The sequence below is a fragment of the Paramormyrops kingsleyae genome, chromosome 9 (genome assembly GCF_048594095.1).
Source record: "Paramormyrops kingsleyae isolate MSU_618 chromosome 9, PKINGS_0.4, whole genome shotgun sequence".
NCBI lineage: Eukaryota > Metazoa > Chordata > Actinopteri > Osteoglossiformes > Mormyridae > Paramormyrops > Paramormyrops kingsleyae.
This window is the reverse complement of record NC_132805.1, coordinates 17,274,440-17,292,970: the sequence shown is the minus strand read 5'-3', so window position 1 is coordinate 17,292,970 and position 18,531 is coordinate 17,274,440. Positions and strand designations below refer to the sequence as shown.

The following is an 18,531-nucleotide window of genomic DNA, read 5'->3' as shown; positions in this document are numbered from 1 at the left end:
CTGCCGATCTGCCCGCGGCACCGCCTGCTGCAGCCTCCGCCGATCAGCCCGCGGCACCGCCTGCTGCAGCCTCCGCCGCTCTGCCCGTGGCACCGCCTGCTGCAGCCTCCGCCGCTCTGCCCGCGGCACCGCCTGCTGCAGCTCCTGCCGCTTTGCCAGCGGCACCGCCTGCTGCCGCTTTGCCAGCAGCACCGCCTGACCCGCCTGTCCTGCCTGACCCGCCTGTCCTTCCTGCTCTGCCTGCAGTCCCTGCAGCTGCCACCACTCAGGCTGCGGCACCCGCTGCTGGCCGCACGACGAAGGTGCCCGCTGAGGCGCCCCCTGCTGGCCGCACGACGAAGGTGCATCCCGAGGTGCCCCTTGCTGGCCACGTGACGACGGCACCCGTCCTGCCGGCACCCGAACTGCCTGTCTCGCCTGTCCTGCCGGCACCCGAACTGCCTGTCTCGCCTGTCCTGCCGGCACCCGAACTGCCTGTCTCGCCTGTCCTGCCGGCACCTGAACTGCCTGAGGTGGCTGCGGTTGCGCCCCCTGTTGGCCGTGTGATGGCGGCGCCCGCTGTGGCGCTCCCTGCTGGTCGCATGCTGGCGGCGCCCGCCGAGGCGCCCCCTGCTGACCGGACGCCCGAGGCGCCTGCCCAGACGGCCCTTGCTGGTCGCACGCCTGCAGCTGCCTCCACTCTTCCTGAGGTGCCCGCCGAGGCGCCTCCTGCTGGCTACACGCCCGCGGCCCTGTCCGAGGCCTCCTCTCCCGTCCTGCCCGCGGCCCTGCCTGAGGCCGCCTCTCCCGTCATGCCCGCGGCCCTGCCTGAGGCCGCCTCTCCCGTCATGCACGCGGCCCTCCCTGAGGCCGCATCTCCCGTCCTGCCCGCGGCCCTGTCCGAGGCCGCCTCTCCCGACCTGCCCGAGGTGGCCGCTCTGCCTGCGGCACCTCCTGCTGGCCGCACGCCCAAGCCCGTCTCGCCTGACCTGCCCGTCTCGCCTGTCCTGTCCGGCCAGCCCTGCACGCCCGCAGCGCCCCTTGCTGACCACTCGCCTGCCCTGTCCGGCCAGCCCTGCTCGCCGGCCCAGCCCTGCTCGCCTGTCCAGCCGGCCCAGCCCTGCTCGCCGGTCCAGCCGGCCGCGCCCGCGGCTCCGCCCGCTGCTACGGCCAGGCCCGCGGCCCCGCCTGAGGCCGCCGCTCTGCCCGCGGCCACGCCCGCGGCTGCCGCTCTGGCTGCCCCGCCCGCGGCTCTGGCTGCCCCGCCCGTGGCCACGCCCGCGGCTCTGGCTGCCCCGCCCGCGGCTCTGGCTGCCCCGCCTGTTGCCTCTTTAGAGGCCTTGACTTCTGTCCGCCCAGCACCGACCTCCCTCTTGACTCCCTCACCCTTGCCTCAGCAAGGCCGACACACCCCAGGACCGCGCCTGTCCGTTTCCCGTAAGGGACGGGGACACAGGCGTCGGGTCCTGGTCCCGCCTGCCCTAACCCCTGGCTCGCCCGTGCGCCCCCTGGCCGTGGCTCGGTGGCTGCCTGCGGGTCCTGCGGCTCCGGCTCGGCTGCCGCCTCCGGGTCCCCCCGCTTCGGCTGGGCGTCGGACGGTGCCTTCCCTGGCTCCGGCTGCGCCTCCGCCTCCGCCTGCTGCGGCTTCCCCCTCCTGCCTGCTTGTGCCAGTGTTCCCTCCTGCTCCCTCCTTGTTTCCTTTGTCGGTCCCTACGTCTGTCTCCTTGTCCCCTGTGTGGTCCCCTCCTGCTCCGGCCTCCCTTCTGCCTGTGGCCCCTGTGGCTGCCTTCCCTCGCCCGCCTGGGTTCCCTCGAGCTCGCCCTGTTCTTCCTCCTCCCTTTGTTCCGTCTCCTCGTCCCTTTGTTCCTCCTGTCTCGGTTCCTCGTCCCTCTGTGTCTCCTCCGTCCCCTCCTGGTCCCTTTGTCCCTCCGGTTTTTGCTGCTCGTCCCTCTGTGCCTCCCGTGTTCACTCCCGTCCCTTTTGTTCCTCCATTTTCTGTCCCCTCTCTGTCTCCTTTCTTTGTCTGCCTGTCCGCGTTCCCTGTCCTCTGTCAGGTCTTGTCATTTTTCTGGTCCTTGTTCCTGTTCTGTGTCTCTGTCCTGTTTCCGGTGTCTCGTTGATGTTTTGCTTTTGTCTTCCAGGTCCTGTTCCCCGGTCTCGTCCGTCGCCTCCTCTCGGGCGCGCCCGGTGTGCGCGCCTTTGGGGGGGGGTTCTGTCACGATCCGCTCCGTTCGATCCCGATGTGTGCCACGCCCCCTCATTATCCACGTGTGCTTCCCCGATCGTGCCCAGCTGTTCCTTGTTATTTCGGCTTGTCTTCTGTATTTAGTCCGTGTCTGAGTCAGTCTTCCCCAGATCCGTCATTAATGTTCGTTGATGTTTGTTGTTGTGTTGGTTCTGTCCATTCCCAAGTAAAAACCCGTTTGCCTGCACTTCCGGCTTCGCTTGCCTGTTTGCCCGCTCGCCCACACGCACGAATCACAACACATACACTGTGATATATGTTATTGCTTTTATATAACAGTTAATTGAATAACATTTATAAGTTAACAGTAATAAGCCACAACAGATAATACTTTTCTTGATTATTTATTGAAACATTTATTGGCTTCTGCAAAAAAATAAGCTCCTTCAAGCCAAGTGTTGCCAAGCAACACAAACATTCCAACGCAACACAGCTCACTCCCGACTACAGTACTTTGCCTCATATAATTGTTCACAAAATATATTCATATTATACTACTGGGGTTGAAACCATTCAGTTGCATCATTCCAAATGTACAACTCACTAAAGTAATGACCCAACTATGTTTTTGGAAATCCCTCTGATTTTACTTTTTAATTTTGCATTGTAACTTCACTTCTGTTTTTGAATAAAGAGAGAACATGTAACATACATCATTTATGTGAATTATGCAAGTGTTTTTAGTGCAAAAGTTAATATTTCATGTAAAATATCTTATTTTCAGCAAATACATCTGCAATCCATACTATTTTAAGCTATTTTACAAAACGTATTTTGAGAAACATAATAAGTTAAATAAAATGATTGCTTTGGAGTCTTATACTTGCAAAAAGTGTCATAAAGGTAGTGAAAAACCCTGAAATAACAACCTAGTGACCAATAGGTTACATATATCTATAAAGACAAGTTTTTACAGTAACGATCAAAATTTGTAATTTATAAAGTCACTGTTTACCCAAATTCGCAGTTATCCATGAACTGAAGAGATGTGTATTTCCTCTGTGAAAACTCACATCATAAGGTTTAAGCTCCTCAGTCAGTATTAACAGAACCCAGACATGTGCTCTTGTTTATGGGAGTTTTCACGTGTTTTCTTGACCCAGTAACAACCACGGAATTATTGTATCGTTATATACTGTAGCACTATTTGCAAATGGGTGGGCGATCATGGGCGCTTTGTCACTCAGACACTCAAGTCAGTGACTCTTGTTCTTTTTATTCTCCTTACAAAGCGCTATAATATTCTTAGTTTCTTCCTATATACAGCTGTGGACAAATTTGTTGGAACCCTTACAGCTCATTGAAACAATGTTTCATTTCTCCTGAAAAGCGATTCAATTAAAAGCAATTGTCTAATGCAGGGGTGAGCAATCTTGTCCGCAAAGGGCCGATGTGTATGCAGGTTTTTGGGATAACCTGTAGGTCGGCTGTTCAAACCAAGGTGTGAGGACTCTTCAGCCAATCAGTCCTCTAATTAGTAATCTAATTAGGTAGTTGCAGCGAAAACCCACATACACACCAGCCCTTTGCAGATAACATTGCCCACCCCTGGTCTAATGTATTCATGCCTTTAGTATGTGATAGAGTAATGGTGCGTTCGTTTTTCTCTCGGAACTCGGAAATTCCGAGTTGAGTGACATCACGTCCGACAATCTCCCGTTCGAGCTACCCACATCTCGGAACAAACATGGCTGCCTCCATGAACACGTTACTGTGTGTTGTTGCTTTATATTTTAGCAGATTTGGAGTTTTCCAAATGAAGAAAATGGAGAAATTTAGATTTTTCCGAGAGACAAACAAGAAACACGAACTAGTCAAACCACATTAAAAGCTTTATAAAATATTTTAGTACATTCATAGCGATATTCTTTTTTCGAACAGACATTCCAACGCAACACAGCTCACTCCCGACTACAGTACTTTGCCTCATATAATTGTTCACAAAATATATTCATATTATACTACTGGGGTTGAAACCATTCAGTTGCATCATTCCAAATGTACAACTCACTAAAGTAATGACCCAACTATGTTTTTGGAAATCCCTCTGATTTTACTTTTTAATACATCTCGGAACAAACATGACTGCCTCCATGAACACGTTACTGTGTGTTGTTGCTTTATATTTTAGCAGATTTGGAGTTTTCCAAATGAAGAAAATGGAGAAATTTAGATTTTTCCGAGAGACAAACAAGAAACACGAACTAGTCAAACCACATTAAAAGCTTTATAAAATATTTTAGTACATTCATAGCGATATTCTTTTTTCGAACAGTAAATAAACTACAAACAAACCAAGTCGCCATGTTGAAATTACGTCACAAGGGCAACTCGGGCAACAAAATCTTATCCGACTTCAACGTCATAAAAGGGGCGTGTTTCCGACGGGAAGTGATGTTTTTCGTGACGTATCGTGACGTTTTCATCCGAGTTCCGACTTGGAGAGAAATAATCGAACGCACCATAAGCCAATGAAAATTGTGAAAAGAAATGATTTGTTGTTTATTTTACAAAGAAATGCTATAATAGTATTGACATATTTGTTGGTGCCCCTAAAGAAACTATTTATCCTTGTGTTATAGTCATGTTTCAAACTAAGTGTTTAACTTAGTGTTTAATTAGTATCACAGGTGCCTTCAAGCTATTCATTAGCCATTCAGCCTATTTGAAGGGAAAGAACATGCTATGGTGTTGTTTAGTATCATTCTGTGCACTATACTGAACATGGACCAGAGAAAGCAAAGGAAACAGCTGTCTGAGGAGCTCAGAAAGAAGATTATAGATAAGGCTATACGACCATCTCCAAGTAGCTTCATGTTCCTGTGACCACAGTTGCCAATATTATTAAAAGGTATAAGGTTCATGGGATTGTAGCCAACCTCCCAGTACGTGGACCCAAGTGGAAATGCAACCCTAGGTTGATCAGAAGGATAGTGCAGATGGTAGAAAAGAGCCAAGGAAACCATCAAAAACCATTCAAGCTGAGCTGCAAGCTCAAGCTACGTCACTTTCTGATCGCACCATCCATCGCATTTTGAACAATGATGGGCTCCATGGAAGAAGACCCAGGAGGGCTCCACTTGTGACAGAAAATCATAAAAAAAAAACAGAGTTTAATTCACCAAAATGCATGTTTACAAGCCCCAAAATTTCTGGGAGAATATCCTTTGGACTGATGAGACAAAACTTGGTCAGTCATATCAGCTCTATGTTTACATAAGGAAAAAATTAAGCTTTAAAAGAAAAGAACACCATACCTACTGTGAGACATGGAGGGGGCTCGGTTTTGTTTTGGGGCTGCTTTGCTGCATCTGGCACGGGGAACCTTGAATCTGTGCAGGGCACAATGAAGTCTCAAAACTACCAAGACATCCTGGAGTGAAACATACTGCCCAATGTAAGAAAGCTCAACCTCAGTTGCAGGTCATGGGTCCTCCAACAGGATAATGACCCAAAACATACAACAAAAAGCACTCAAGAATTGCTGAGAAAAAAACACATTGGACTATTCTTAAATGGCCCTCCATGAGTCCAGATCTTAATCCTATTGAACATCTATGGAAAAATCAGAAAATTGCAGTGTGGATGTCACGTTCGGGCTTAAAGCGAGCAGGGAAGCAGGCGAAAGCAGCCAGGAAGTTAGGGTAACGGGGTTTATTCCACGCAGACTGACAGGTACGGACAATACAATGACTAATCTGGGGAAGACTGACTCAGACAAGGACTAAATACACAAGACAAGCTAGACTTAACAAGACACAGGCAATCACAATTAGGGCTGAACACGAGGTAACGAGGTGGGCGTGGCACACATCGGGAGCGGACGGAGCGGGGCGTGACATAACCCCCCCCCAAAGGCGCGCACACCGGGCGCGCCCGAGAGGAGGCGACGGACGAGACGGAACCGGGGAACAGGACCTGGAAGACAAAGCACAACATCAACCAAAAACAGGGAACAAGACAGAGACACAGAACAGGAACAGGGACGAGACGAAGGACAGAACCCGACAAAGAACAGGGAAAGCGGACAGGCAGACAAGGAAGGGAGACACAGAAGGGGAGAAAGGCGGAACAAAAGGGCCAGGAGTGAACGAAAGAGCCAGAGAGGGACGAGGAGCAGAGACAGGCGGGACAAACGGAAAGGGAGGAGGAACAAGGGGAGCACGAGGGAGCCCAAGCGGGCGACGGGCAGCGGCCGGAGGGGCCGCAGGGGAGAGGGAGAAGGGAGCAGGAGGGGACCACCCAGGGGCCAAGGGAACGGGACGAGGGAGTGACGGAGGGGACACGGAGGGAGCAGGAGGGAACACCAGTGAAGGCAGGCAGGAGGGGGAAGCCGCGGCAGGCGGAGGCGCAGCCGAAGCCGGGGAAGGCGCCGTCCGACGCCCAGCCGGAGCAGGGGGGCCCGGAGGCGACCGACATGGAGCCGGAGGCGCGACCGAGGACCGGCACCGCGGATCCAGGGGGGGACCCGAAGGCGACCGCCGACCCCGAGCCGGAGGAACCGCAGGCGGCCCCGGAGCCCCAGCCAAGGCGAGCGAGGGCGAGCCAGGGGGCAGGGAGGGCGGGAACCGGGCCCCACGCCTATGGCCCCGTCCCTTTCGGGACACTGACAGGCGGGGTCCTGGGGGGCGTCGGCCTTGCCGGGGTAAGGGCGCGGGAGTCAGGAGGGAGGCAACCAGCGGGGCAGTCAGAGCCGCGGGTGTGGCCGCAGGCGGAGCAGCCGGTGCCGCGGGCGTGGCCGCAGGCGGAGCAGCCGGTGCCGCGGGCGTGGCCGCAGGCGGAGCAGCCGGTGCCGCGGGCGTGGCCGCAGGCGGAGCAGCCGGTGCCGCAGGCAGGACGAGAGACGCGGCCTCAGGCGGGGCCGCGGGCAGGCGGCCAGCAGGGGGCGCCTCGGCGGGCTCCGCCAGCACGCAACCAGCGGGGAGCGCCACAGCGGGCGCCGCCATCACACGGCCATCAGGGGGTGCCACTGCGGCCACCACAGGCAGTTCAGGAGCCGGCAGGACAGGCGAGACAGGCAGTTCAGGAGCCGGCAGGACAGGCGAGACAGGCAGTTCAGGAGCCGGCAGGACAGGCGAGACAGGCAGTTCAGGAGCCGGCAGGACGGGCGCCACTGTCACGTGGTCAGCAGGGGGCGCCTCGGCGGGCGCCACCAGCACGCGGCCAGCAGGGGGCGCCTCGGCGGGCGCCACCAGCACGCGGCCAGCAGGGGGCGCCTCGGTGGGTGCCATCTGCACGCGGCCAGCAGGGGGCGCCTCGGCGGGCGCCACCAGCACGCGGCCGGCAGGGGGCGCCTCGGCGTGCGCCACCAGCACGCGGCCGGCAGGGGGCGCCTCGGCGGGCGCGGCCTCCACGCGGCCGGCAGCTGCAGCAGGGAGGGCAGGCAGGACGGGCAGGTCGGGTGGTGCTGCTGGCATTGCGGTAGCTGCAGCAGGTGGTGCTGCAGGCAGATCGGTGGCGGCGGCAGGCAGCGCAGCCGCGGGCAGATCGGCGGCGGCGGCAGGCAGCGCAGCCGCGGGCAGATCGGCGACGGCGGCAGGCAGCGCAGCCGCGGGCAGATCGGCGGCGGCGGCAGGCAGCGCAGCCGCGGGCAGATCGGCGGCGGCGGCAGGCAGCGCAGCCGCGGGCAGACCGGCGGCGGCAGCAGGCAGCGCAGCCGCGGGCAGGTCCGGAGCCGGCAGCTCCGGCATGGATACGCCGGGGTCCATCCCTGGAAGGACGGCATCAGCGGCGTTTTCCCAGGCGGGGAGAAGGGAGCATGCTCCCAAGAAGAGCGTCGCCGGCTGGGTTTTCCTCCCTTTTCTCCGGCCTCTCTTTTTGGAGCGGGAGAGAGCGGAGCCCTCTGGGACCCAGGGCAGCTCCCCAACGCTGGGGGGTTGAGCGGCAGAAGCCGCGTCACGCTCAGGTTTGCGCCCCGGAAGAACCCTCTCTCTGGAGACCGGGAGGGAGGTAGGTGGTGAGTCGGGGGGCGGCTCCCAAGAGGCGTATCCCAGAGGGGACAGCCATACTGCCGCTCTCTCCCTCAGCCGCTGTAGGTGTGTTCCCACCTTCTTGTGCAGCTGCTCCTCACCGATGTCATACCTTTTCTTTAAGAGGACCCAACATCTTTCCACCAGCGGGCGGGCTACTGGATCCTCCTGGAGCTCCAGCATGTTGGTCCACCATAGCACCTCGTCGTCTAGGGTGAGATCCTCCCTGGTAGCGCTGAGCGTGTGGGGGAGATTAGTCATTCTGTCACGTTCGGGCTTAAAGCGAGCAGGGAAGCAGGCGAAAGCAGCCAGGAAGTTAGGGTAACGGGGTTTATTCCACGCAGACTGACAGGTACGGACAATACAATGACTAATCTGGGGAAGACTGACTCAGACAAGGACTAAATACACAAGACAAGCTAGACTTAACAAGACACAGGCAATCACAATTAGGGCTGAACACGAGGTAACGAGGTGGGCGTGGCACACATCGGGAGCGGACGGAGCGGGGCGTGACAGTGGAGATGCCACCTTTCAAACCTGAGAGTGGGCCAAACTATCTGTTGGCACTGTGAAGTACAGAGATCGCTTGTTGAGAGTGATTGCTGCAAAAGATCATCTTTTTTGTCCATGCCATTTTCATTTGTTTAATTTGTCCACGTCTGTATATTTGAAAAGTAGACCATTCAAGGTTTCTGGGGGTGTCTTTTTATGTTTAAATGACAAAACTCAGAGTGTTTTAGATAGTTTGGCAAGATATCTGTTTGATCCCATGGGGGAATTGCGGACAGCGGGTTACGTTTAAGTAAAGCTTTTTAGATACACCTGTAAAGCGGAGTGGTACAACTGATGTGAAATGTCTGGGTGCGGTTATAACAGCACTCATAGAGCACCTCTTTTCCAATCAGATTTCTTGGTCATAACTAATTATTTTATAATAAAGAATATTTTTACCTTAAAATCATGTAATAAATAATTTATAAAAAGTTTTTATTGTTTAATTGCATAAATGCCAATTATCTACTAATTAGATAAATCATAATCTACAAAATATCTTTATTGTCACTATACAAGTACAATTATAATCTGTATAATATCATGAAATAGAATTAAATTTTATTAAATCACAAAACATTCAAGTCTCTTAGTAACTGGTCACATAATATCCAAACTACCCGCTACTAATAATAGGATGTAAAATTTAATGCATTCCAACAAATTTACAAACAGCTGTATTCCATCTAATCCCCCACCCATCTATTCCTCCAAATACAGTGGTGTTTGATAGTTAGTGAACATTTCAGAATTTTCCAAATTCCTGCATAAATATGACTTAAAATATCTTCAGATTTTCACTCAAATCCTGAAAGTGGGTGAGGAGAACACAGACAAAAATATCATACTTGGTAATTTATTTATTGATGAAAATGGTCCAGTGTTGCAAATCTGTGAGTGGCAAAAGTATATTGCTTTTAGTATTGGATGTGACTCCCTTTTACTGCAATAACTGTAACTAAATGTTTCCAATAGGTCTTGATCAGTTTTGCACATCAGCTTGGAGGAATTTTAGCCCATTCCTCCATACAGAATTGCCTCAACTCAGGGATTTTGCTGGGTTTACTCAAATGAACTGCACTCTTCAGGTCCTTCCATCACATTTCTATTGGGTTAAGGTCAGGACTTTGACTTGGCCATTCCAAAACCTTTATTCTTCTTCAACTAGTCTTTGGTAGAACTACGTATGTGCTTGGGGTGGTTGTATTGCTGCATGACCCAGTTGCCCTTGAGATGTAGTCCATGGACAGATGTCCTGATGTTTTCCTTTGGAATTCGCTGGTAGAATTCAGAATTCATTGTCCTATCCACAATGGCAAGCTATCCTGGCCGAGAAGCAGCAAAACAGGGCCAAACCATGATACTACCACCACTATTACAATCATACACCTTGCCCTTAAAGTGATCTTTGTTGGTGGACCACTCCTGGGGAGAGTAACAATAGTCTAAAACTTTCTAAATTTGCACACAGTCTGTCTGACTGTGGATTGGTGCAGTCCAAACTCTTGGTGGAAATGGTTTTGTAGCCTTTCCCAGCATGATGAGCACCAACAATTCTTTTTGTGAGATCCTCTGAAATGTCATTTGTTCATGGCATGATACACTGATACTACACAAACATGTGTGAAGATGAAGCCCTTGATAGAACCATATTCTTTTAATATAAACAGGGTGTCCATTCACATCTGATTGTCATCACATTTACTGACAACACCTGACTCTAATCTCGCCTTCAAATCACCTGCTAGGTTCACATACTTTTGCCACACAGATTTGTGACATTGAATAATCTTTCTCAATACATAAATGACCAAGTATGATATTTTTGTCTCATTTGTTCAACTATGTTCTCTTTGCCTAGTTTTAGGACTTGATTATGTTTTAAGTAGAGCTGTCAAAATTAATGGGTTAATGTGGATTAATCCATCACCATGATTAATCTGATTAAAATTTTTAACGCAATTAACCCATCTGCAGCGCAGAATGATTCAAAATCACTGAAATGTCTCTGTCAACCCATTTCGGGTAGTTTTAGTGCGTTCCATTTCCCCTCGGAACTTGTATTCCGAGTCGGATTCCGGAGTTTTGAAGCCGGAAGTGACTACATGCGCTCCCGTTTCTCGGACATCCGAGAAATATCTCGGAGCAGCACAGAGGATCCCGAGTTCAGAATCCAAGATGGCTGCGCCCTTTATCAACAGAAGGGAAAGTTGTAGTCTTATACTGTTTAAGCACTACTTCTCATTTGTGGCTCATTAAATCGGTCGCACACGCTATACCGTCCAACTTATCTGTGGATGTGTTGCTATGGAGTTTTATATGTAAAGCACCGGACGTAATGTGTTATCAACTGATATTGCTAACAATGGCAATTAACCGGGCTAGAATTGGACTTCATGATTAGTTGGATTATTTGTCGGATTTACGGTAGTTCGTGCTAATTGTAAGCGAACGAAGATAAAGACCATTTAAACTGAGGTACCTTAAATTCGACAAGTTGTCCGGCTACGCAAAAAATCTTGCTTTTTGATATGGGTCTATGGTATTGCACTTCTGTGGCAGATGGAATGCATCCGACTCATGTTCAAGATGTTCAATAAACATGTTAAGTGCATATATATTCCATTTTTTCTTGAGTCTGTTTGCTCATGCAAAATGAAATGTGATTAATATAGATTAAAAATGAATGATATTTAATGATGATTAATCAAAATTAATCCACAGGAACCATGTGATTAATCTGATTAAAATTTTTAATCATTTGACAGCACTAGTTTTAAGTCATATTTATGCCAGAGTATGGAAAATTCTGAAGGGTTCACTAACTTTTAAGCATCACTATATACAGTACATAAAAAAACAACATAAAATATAAAACACATTATATGCAGGTGTATATATTTGTGTGCATATAGAACAATACATCAAGTGGCCACTTTATTAGCGTGAATAGACTCTGCCAGACAGTGAATACAGCATCTCAAAAACAGCCACTTCCTGAGATGTTCACACACTACAGTGTCTACAGTTGACAGAGATTGATGCAATAAATAAACATCCAGTCAGTAGAAGTTGTGCAGCCAAAAACACCATGTTAATGAAGAGGTCAGAGGAGAATGGCTAGGCTTAAAGCTAACAGGAAGACCACAAGTACTGCATGGTACTATGTGGAATAGCTAATAAAGTCATCACTGAGTGTATGTGTGTGTGTGTGTGTATTATGTTTGTATTACACTGTGGGGACCAAATGTCCCCTACAATGTGATAAAAACCTGTTTTTTTGATGTTGTGGGAACTCCACAAAGATCTGTGAATGCAATCCAAAAACTAAAAATGCCAAAAGTCTTGTGTATTTTGTTTGGTTAGTTATGGGTAAGCTTATTGCTGTGTAGGTGTTAAGGTCATTATGTTGGCATTGTTGAGTTTTCACCATATACTGTAAATGAATGGAGAGTCCCCACAATGGTATAATTACAAACCCGTGTGTATGTTTGTGTTTGTATTATTGCCCCTAGGGAAAATTAGGGAAAGAAATTATTATTTAGAATTCTATATACTGTACATAGTCTGAGAACAAATCACATTACTTAGCCCACCTGCTGTCCACTGCTACATGCAAGTACCATTCCTGATTGTTACAAGGAGGTTTCTCTAGCTAGGTAGATTGACATGACAGAATGACCTGACAAACAACTATGAAAGATTGGGTAAAACACTGACCACAAAAAAAGTCCGTTTTGAGTGGGCTTATTTCCGGAACTTTCTTAGGTCACTGTACACATCGTTCTGTACTCCCTGCAACTCCTACGGAGATGTGCAAAAGAAGTGGTTGAAAAAATAAATAAGAAATGCTATTTATTAATAATGAAAATATAGCAGGGAGCTATGAACTGGAAGAGGGGAATTATCCTGGGATTCTTTTAAATGTACTTGAATTTCTTAATGATCATATTTTGTGTAGACGTACAACCTATACAAATTAAACAACAAGAAATGTATTGGATGAGCAGTGAAAAAGGGAATGTGCCAGTTGTTTATACCTGATATGGAGATTCTGCTAAGTCCTCAGCCTTTTTCTTTTTAGATGAAGTGTGTATTTTTCCTTTACCTAGAAAAGATTGTTAAAGGATCATGCCACATTATATAAAAATAAATCATATAGGTCTCTTGATTTCTCATCTGATGATTTAGAGAGGATCTACAACTGATAAATATGAGTAGATATTGAAAATAATTATGAAAGTGACATGCAACATTTATGTTTTACACTTCCATTATTACAATTGATAGATCCATCTTAAAGCTTGTTCATGTATTTTCAGAAACATAATTTCCCTGTAATTCTTCTGTCAGCATTTTTAAATATTGAATATCAACTTCATTTAGCCATAGACCATAAGGCTTAATTGGCAGTACTAACCACACACAGAGAACACACAGACACAAACACAAGGATCACAGCTTACCTTCCAGGGCCTCCAGGCCATTCTGCATTTTCAGACGTGAGACAAAGCAGAAGACTGAGAGTGCAATGAAAAGAGTGAGAATAATATCACCTATGATGATGCCCACCAAGGTGCCTGTGTCTAGCATGTAGCAACTGCCACACTCTGGTAAAGGAAAGATTAAAGGGGACAGTGGGTTAAAGTCAGAAGATATACTTTAATAGATATAATAATAAATGAAGTGACTGCAAAACAATCGATGTATAATTGCTCTGGCCTGCTGACACTCACCCTGTTGGCCAGACACAGGACCTTAAAAATAAATAACAAAATAGTCAAACTAAGAAATAAAAGAGCCACCATTTGAATATCAGACTGATAGCTAAATGTACTTTGGTTTGCATCAACAAATCATTAAATGTATATAACACTTTTGGTTATGCTAAAAAAATAGCCAAGTACTTCTGCAGTGCTAGGTAACCACAACAGAACACTGGCTCTGAAAATAATTCATAGGAAATTCATAGTTTGGTTTGCACACCCTTTCAGTTTGGCATGCTGACTTAAAAGGAAACTTAGTCACTAACTAGTTCCTGTCTATTCTACTACTTAAAAAGAAAAAAAAAAAGTTTCCATCGACAAGGTGGTGAATGCATTGACTGAAGTAAAATAAATAGCAATCTGAATATTGTAAAAATAAAAAATATCCAGTATGACACTACTATTGATGTGCTTTATAGATTATTTAATACTATATTTATATTTATAGGTTATTCCACACAGCAACATAAAATATAAGTTCCTCAGAGGGGGGTGCGAACACTTGAATGCCAATGCTTGCCATATATATCAATATTACAGGCAGACTGAAGTTAAAATGTATGCGACTTATTAAAGGAAACGTGTTTTGTGTTTATTTAGGTTATTATGTTTACCCTATACACTTCCTGTCACTTTTGGCCAGTGTAACACTGAATTACACTGTGTTTTTAAGGCTAGTTATACTTTAACCATACAAATTAATCATATGACAGATGTACACTTACATTCAATGTAATTAGCAGCGGTCTGATCTACTGTAACAGTTCATAACATTCAAACAGATTATAACTATATTTCATCAGTGCTATATTACTTTTTTTTTTTGCCCACCACCACCCCCCCTCTTCGGAGGACAACTTTATGTTTAATTACAACATATATATAAAAAAAAAAAGGAATAAATGTTTACATTCACTTTTTTATCACACGTAGATGTGCTATATTACTAACAAAGCACAGTGTTTATTTATTGGGTCCACATAAAAACAAGTATAAAAATACAAAAGCAGCTTTTGAAATTTGCCAAAGCCCTTCTGCTCATACAGTGTAAAATAACCTATCGCTAATATTAGTTTATCTTGATATATAGATACAGGAAAACAACTATATCATGCCTTCTGTGGTGTAAGCAAGGAATAGCAGACTTACTTACCAAGAAGCACAGCCACTGGGGTCATAACACAGATAGTCTGGCCCATTCTTGAGTTGGTAAGGGAGATAAGATGAGCAGGTGTAGATTGCGTCCCTCCTACAGCGTGAGATATGACACAACAGGTACCTTCAGGTGAGATGGTCATGAAATGTATGGCATTCCTGTGTGGTATGTAAGCAGGCGGCCCTGGGTAAAGGATAACGGTCAGTTTGCTCTTTGTCTTGAGTGTGACTGTGAGTGGGAGGTGGGGGCATTTCAGGGAGGAAGTCTCTGAGTTTCTATTTCAGCCTGGTGAAGTCATGTCTTCACAGGTCTCCTTCGGTACCTTTTCACTGGACACAGTATATTATGCTTTTTACATATACTATTAAGTGCATTACCTATTCCCTTTTTGCTTAAAGTACAGTATATAAACAAACAATAAAATATAACTACAACACCAAATATACTTAAAATTAAATTGCTCTTATCTGTTTAACAGTCAGAAAAAAGTGAGTTACTTATTGTGAAGTGGAAGCATTTACCTATGCCTTATAATCAATCTATGTAAAATGATAAAAACACCCAGACTCTCTTGTCTGACCCCAATTGCAGCCGTTTCCTTGACCTAATGTCTATTCGATTTCTGTATGTATGTTTCCTCCTGTTTTGGCAAATAAATTGCTATCATTTGTTGTTCTTCATTTTTTATGGCTTCATTATCCCATCTCCACTCACATCTCCAGATGATTTGTCTGTTTCTCCCTATTCCTTTGACAATGCTCAATTTGCTGTATCTCCCAGAGCGAGAATGACCCTTATTTCTGAGTCAGGTAGGGAGACACCCTGCTTTGAATACTAAAAAATTAAATGCAAGCCAAAGTTACACTTTGTTTTCAAGTGAAAGAAATATCATGTTTTCTAACTTCTTTAATTAAACAAGTAATATGTATTATTAATGGTCTCAGCATATGTGCATTATTTGTTTGTAATTTAGGTCACCTAACCATAACAACCAGAAAAAAGCTGCCTTCAGGATTCATTTAATCGTTGTTTTTTCATGACCTTTTCCTGAGATGGTGCTGTGGCAAACATTCTATAGAGATCAAGCCCTTTGTTTCTTTATCATGATTCACACAAACATTCACAAATTGCTGCATTGCTCAAAATTGACCAATCATGGGCCTCTGGGACAGGAACTGGTCAACTGGTAAATCAGATAATATAGATGGAGCATACCTAGGCACACCTACCTGATCTTATCATCTTGAACATAGCCTTCTATATCAAGATGACAGGAGCAGAAGTATGAAAATGTGCACGATGCAACAAAACAATTACTTGAAAGGAAGCATTAAGGAAAGTACCATAAATACTATGTTAAATACTAGTCTATTATTTATTAGAGTGATCATAGCAAAACAGTGCTTTCATAGTAATTATTAACAGGGCTAATTAATATACAGGAAACATTTACATACGTCTTGAAAGGAATCAAACAGAAAAATTCACAATATTCATTTATAATGAATAAGCAAATGATGCAGATTTGTAAACAGGTAATGGAACCTGCTCTGTGATCTTGCTCGGAGGCAATTAGTTAGTCTTAGTCACCATCAATCATTATCATTGTTCTTAGAGTGTAGGACTCAGTATTGTATGTGATTCAGGGTCAAATTTGTGGGGCCTGGTTTAGTTTGTTGGTGTTTTTCCTGTGGATTTTGTCAGGGTTGTCAGCATAGTCAGTGGCTTAGTCGTTTTGAGTTTTCTGCACTTTTTTCCTGCAGCTATCCTTCCAGTCAGCATCCCCAAGTCCCATTGGTTTCATTTTTCCTGCAGTTAGCTCTCTTAAGGTCTCAGGGGCCAGTGGGCAGAAGACCTGCTGTTAGTGGATGGATGGCCCAGTTTGGGGTTCCTTGTCTTAGATCATGTATGTGAAAGCCAATAAATGTGTTTCTACTTGAATGCTTTGAGTCTCTGTCCTGACAGTGTTTTAGTATCAGTTAGTGTCAATGGCATATCAATGGATATTTAAAAGTTTGTTGAGTGACAGGTCACTTTATTAGATTTTAAACACAGTAGAACAGTTAAATCACCATCAAGCAGGATTTTGAAAAGATTCTCGTTTCTCACAAGCCCAGTGTGCCTATGTGCTTTAAAGTTGTGTTTAATGCTATTAATCTATTTTTACCATACAGTCTTCTTAGATCAAAAGGTTAATGGTTTGATAATTTGTATTGCCAATCAATCTTCTCACACACATATGTATTTTCCTCCCATTTCATATACTAGCAATTACCAGTGCCTGCCTATTACCAGTATAGACCTGTATCAATTTGTATTGTTATGCTGCTGAATATGCAAAACCAAAAAGTGTCCTTTACTTTAAGCATGAGAATTTTCATTGTACTTATTAGGAACAATTCTGGGTTGTTTAACCTCAGACCAATGGCCCAGTTCTCTTTATGTGCAGTCATGGCAGGGAGATTCCAGACCCTTTTTACTCACATGCAGGTGGCCATTACTTCCTCATCTATATTTATACATATTCAAGGTTCCTCCTGGGGTACAGCCAGTCCATAACAGAGCACACATGTACACTATGCCAACCTAACTGCATATTCTTTGACAACAGGAGGAAAGCCATGGTGCAACATGGGAAGAACTTGCAAGCCCCTCACACAGAGATGGGATTTAAACCCCCAAGCCTGGAGGTTTACAGTGATAGTGCTACTCATAGAACCATCGTGCCAAGGCATGTTTTCACATAACAAAGTAGTTCTTTGTAAATGTAAGATCTGCAGGGAAAGAAAATACAGGTGTTGGGTCAACCCTGCCAAGGAAATATCGTAGGAAAAGAAAATCTGTGCAGAATATCCACGAAATCTTAAAGTTAAAGCAGTAGTTCCCAAACTTTCTCTGCAGGGCCCCCCTATTCTAGATAGGAACATTATTGAGCCCCCCCCCATTCAAACTACACAGGTTCAGATTCAAACTTTATTTGAAATACAACTCCCTTTTCTAATTGAGCGAAATAAATGCAACTACAAAATACAAATGGTATAATTTCACCACTGTGGGAGAAAAAAGAACAATCAATTAAAAATAAAAGTCCAGCATAAATTTGAAATTATGCAAATGAAGATTTAACATTCCTGTTAATATTCATTGGCGTACACAAATTAAAGTTTGCCTTACGATTACCGCATTTTGTTTTTAATGATAACCGCAGGTTTCAGCCTATACTATAGCACAAAACAACACTAAATCATACCCATTCATTGATAGAAAATTTTAAACCTCGTTTTTCATGATGTGGTTAGATTTTTTTGTCCGGCGCTGCAAAACGTCGTCACGCGTCACCATGTCACATGGTACAAAAACCTTGCAAGAGCAAGACGACTTAAGACAGATCATACAGCACCTCTCAGCCAGCTGCACAAACTGGAACAGCCTCCGTGACAACACAACTTTGCCCTTATTGGCTGAAGAACGTGACGTTTGTATGACGTTTGTATCCCAGGAAGTTCCGATGCGTTATCTGCTATTTCTCCCGAATATCACGTAAAGCAGTGAGAACTGGTTTTGTTAATTTACCTGGCAAAATAAAGTTTAAATAAATTACATAAATGCTGTAATAGTACACATAAGTTAGTGGTTCATTTTTTGTTAGTTACTGTAATGTTGCGCTGCTTTATTTGTTTAATCGTCCAGTCTGTGAAGAGATTATTTTAGGGTGGCACATGCCCCTGAGGCTATCCCATTGGTGCGCCCCTCCGCAATACCTCTGCGCCCCCCAGTTTGGGAACCACTGTTAAAGGAATGCAAATCCAGAGACAGGGATGATCCCAACTGTATTTAAGGCTACATTCACACTGCAGACCT

The 18,531-nt window shown here is 46.2% G+C and overlaps 1 protein-coding gene across 5 annotated transcripts; it reads right to left on the bottom strand.

Annotated features, from left to right (window-relative positions):
* Positions 1–1,312: 1,312 nt before the first annotated feature.
* tyrobp (transmembrane immune signaling adaptor TYROBP) lies at positions 1,313–14,887 on the bottom strand. Of its 5 annotated transcripts, none has more exons than XM_072716477.1 (6): positions 14,668–14,887; positions 13,485–13,505; positions 13,215–13,358; positions 12,789–12,856; positions 12,469–12,552; positions 1,313–5,556 (listed from the first exon to the last, which is right to left on the bottom strand). In XM_072716477.1, exons 1-5 carry the CDS (start codon positions 14,810–14,812, stop codon positions 12,496–12,498), a joined length of 435 nt encoding a protein of 144 aa, XP_072572578.1. In that variant the 5' UTR covers positions 14,813–14,887; the 3' UTR covers positions 1,313–5,556; positions 12,469–12,495. The 5 variants fall into 5 exon arrangements, with proteins under 5 accessions (XP_072572578.1, XP_072572576.1, XP_072572577.1 ...); XM_072716475.1 differs by lacking the exon at positions 12,469–12,552 and having other exon boundaries at positions 1,313–5,396; positions 5,482–5,556; XM_072716476.1 differs by lacking the exon at positions 12,469–12,552 and having other exon boundaries at positions 1,313–5,303; positions 5,482–5,556.
* Positions 14,888–18,531: the final 3,644 nt, after the last annotated feature.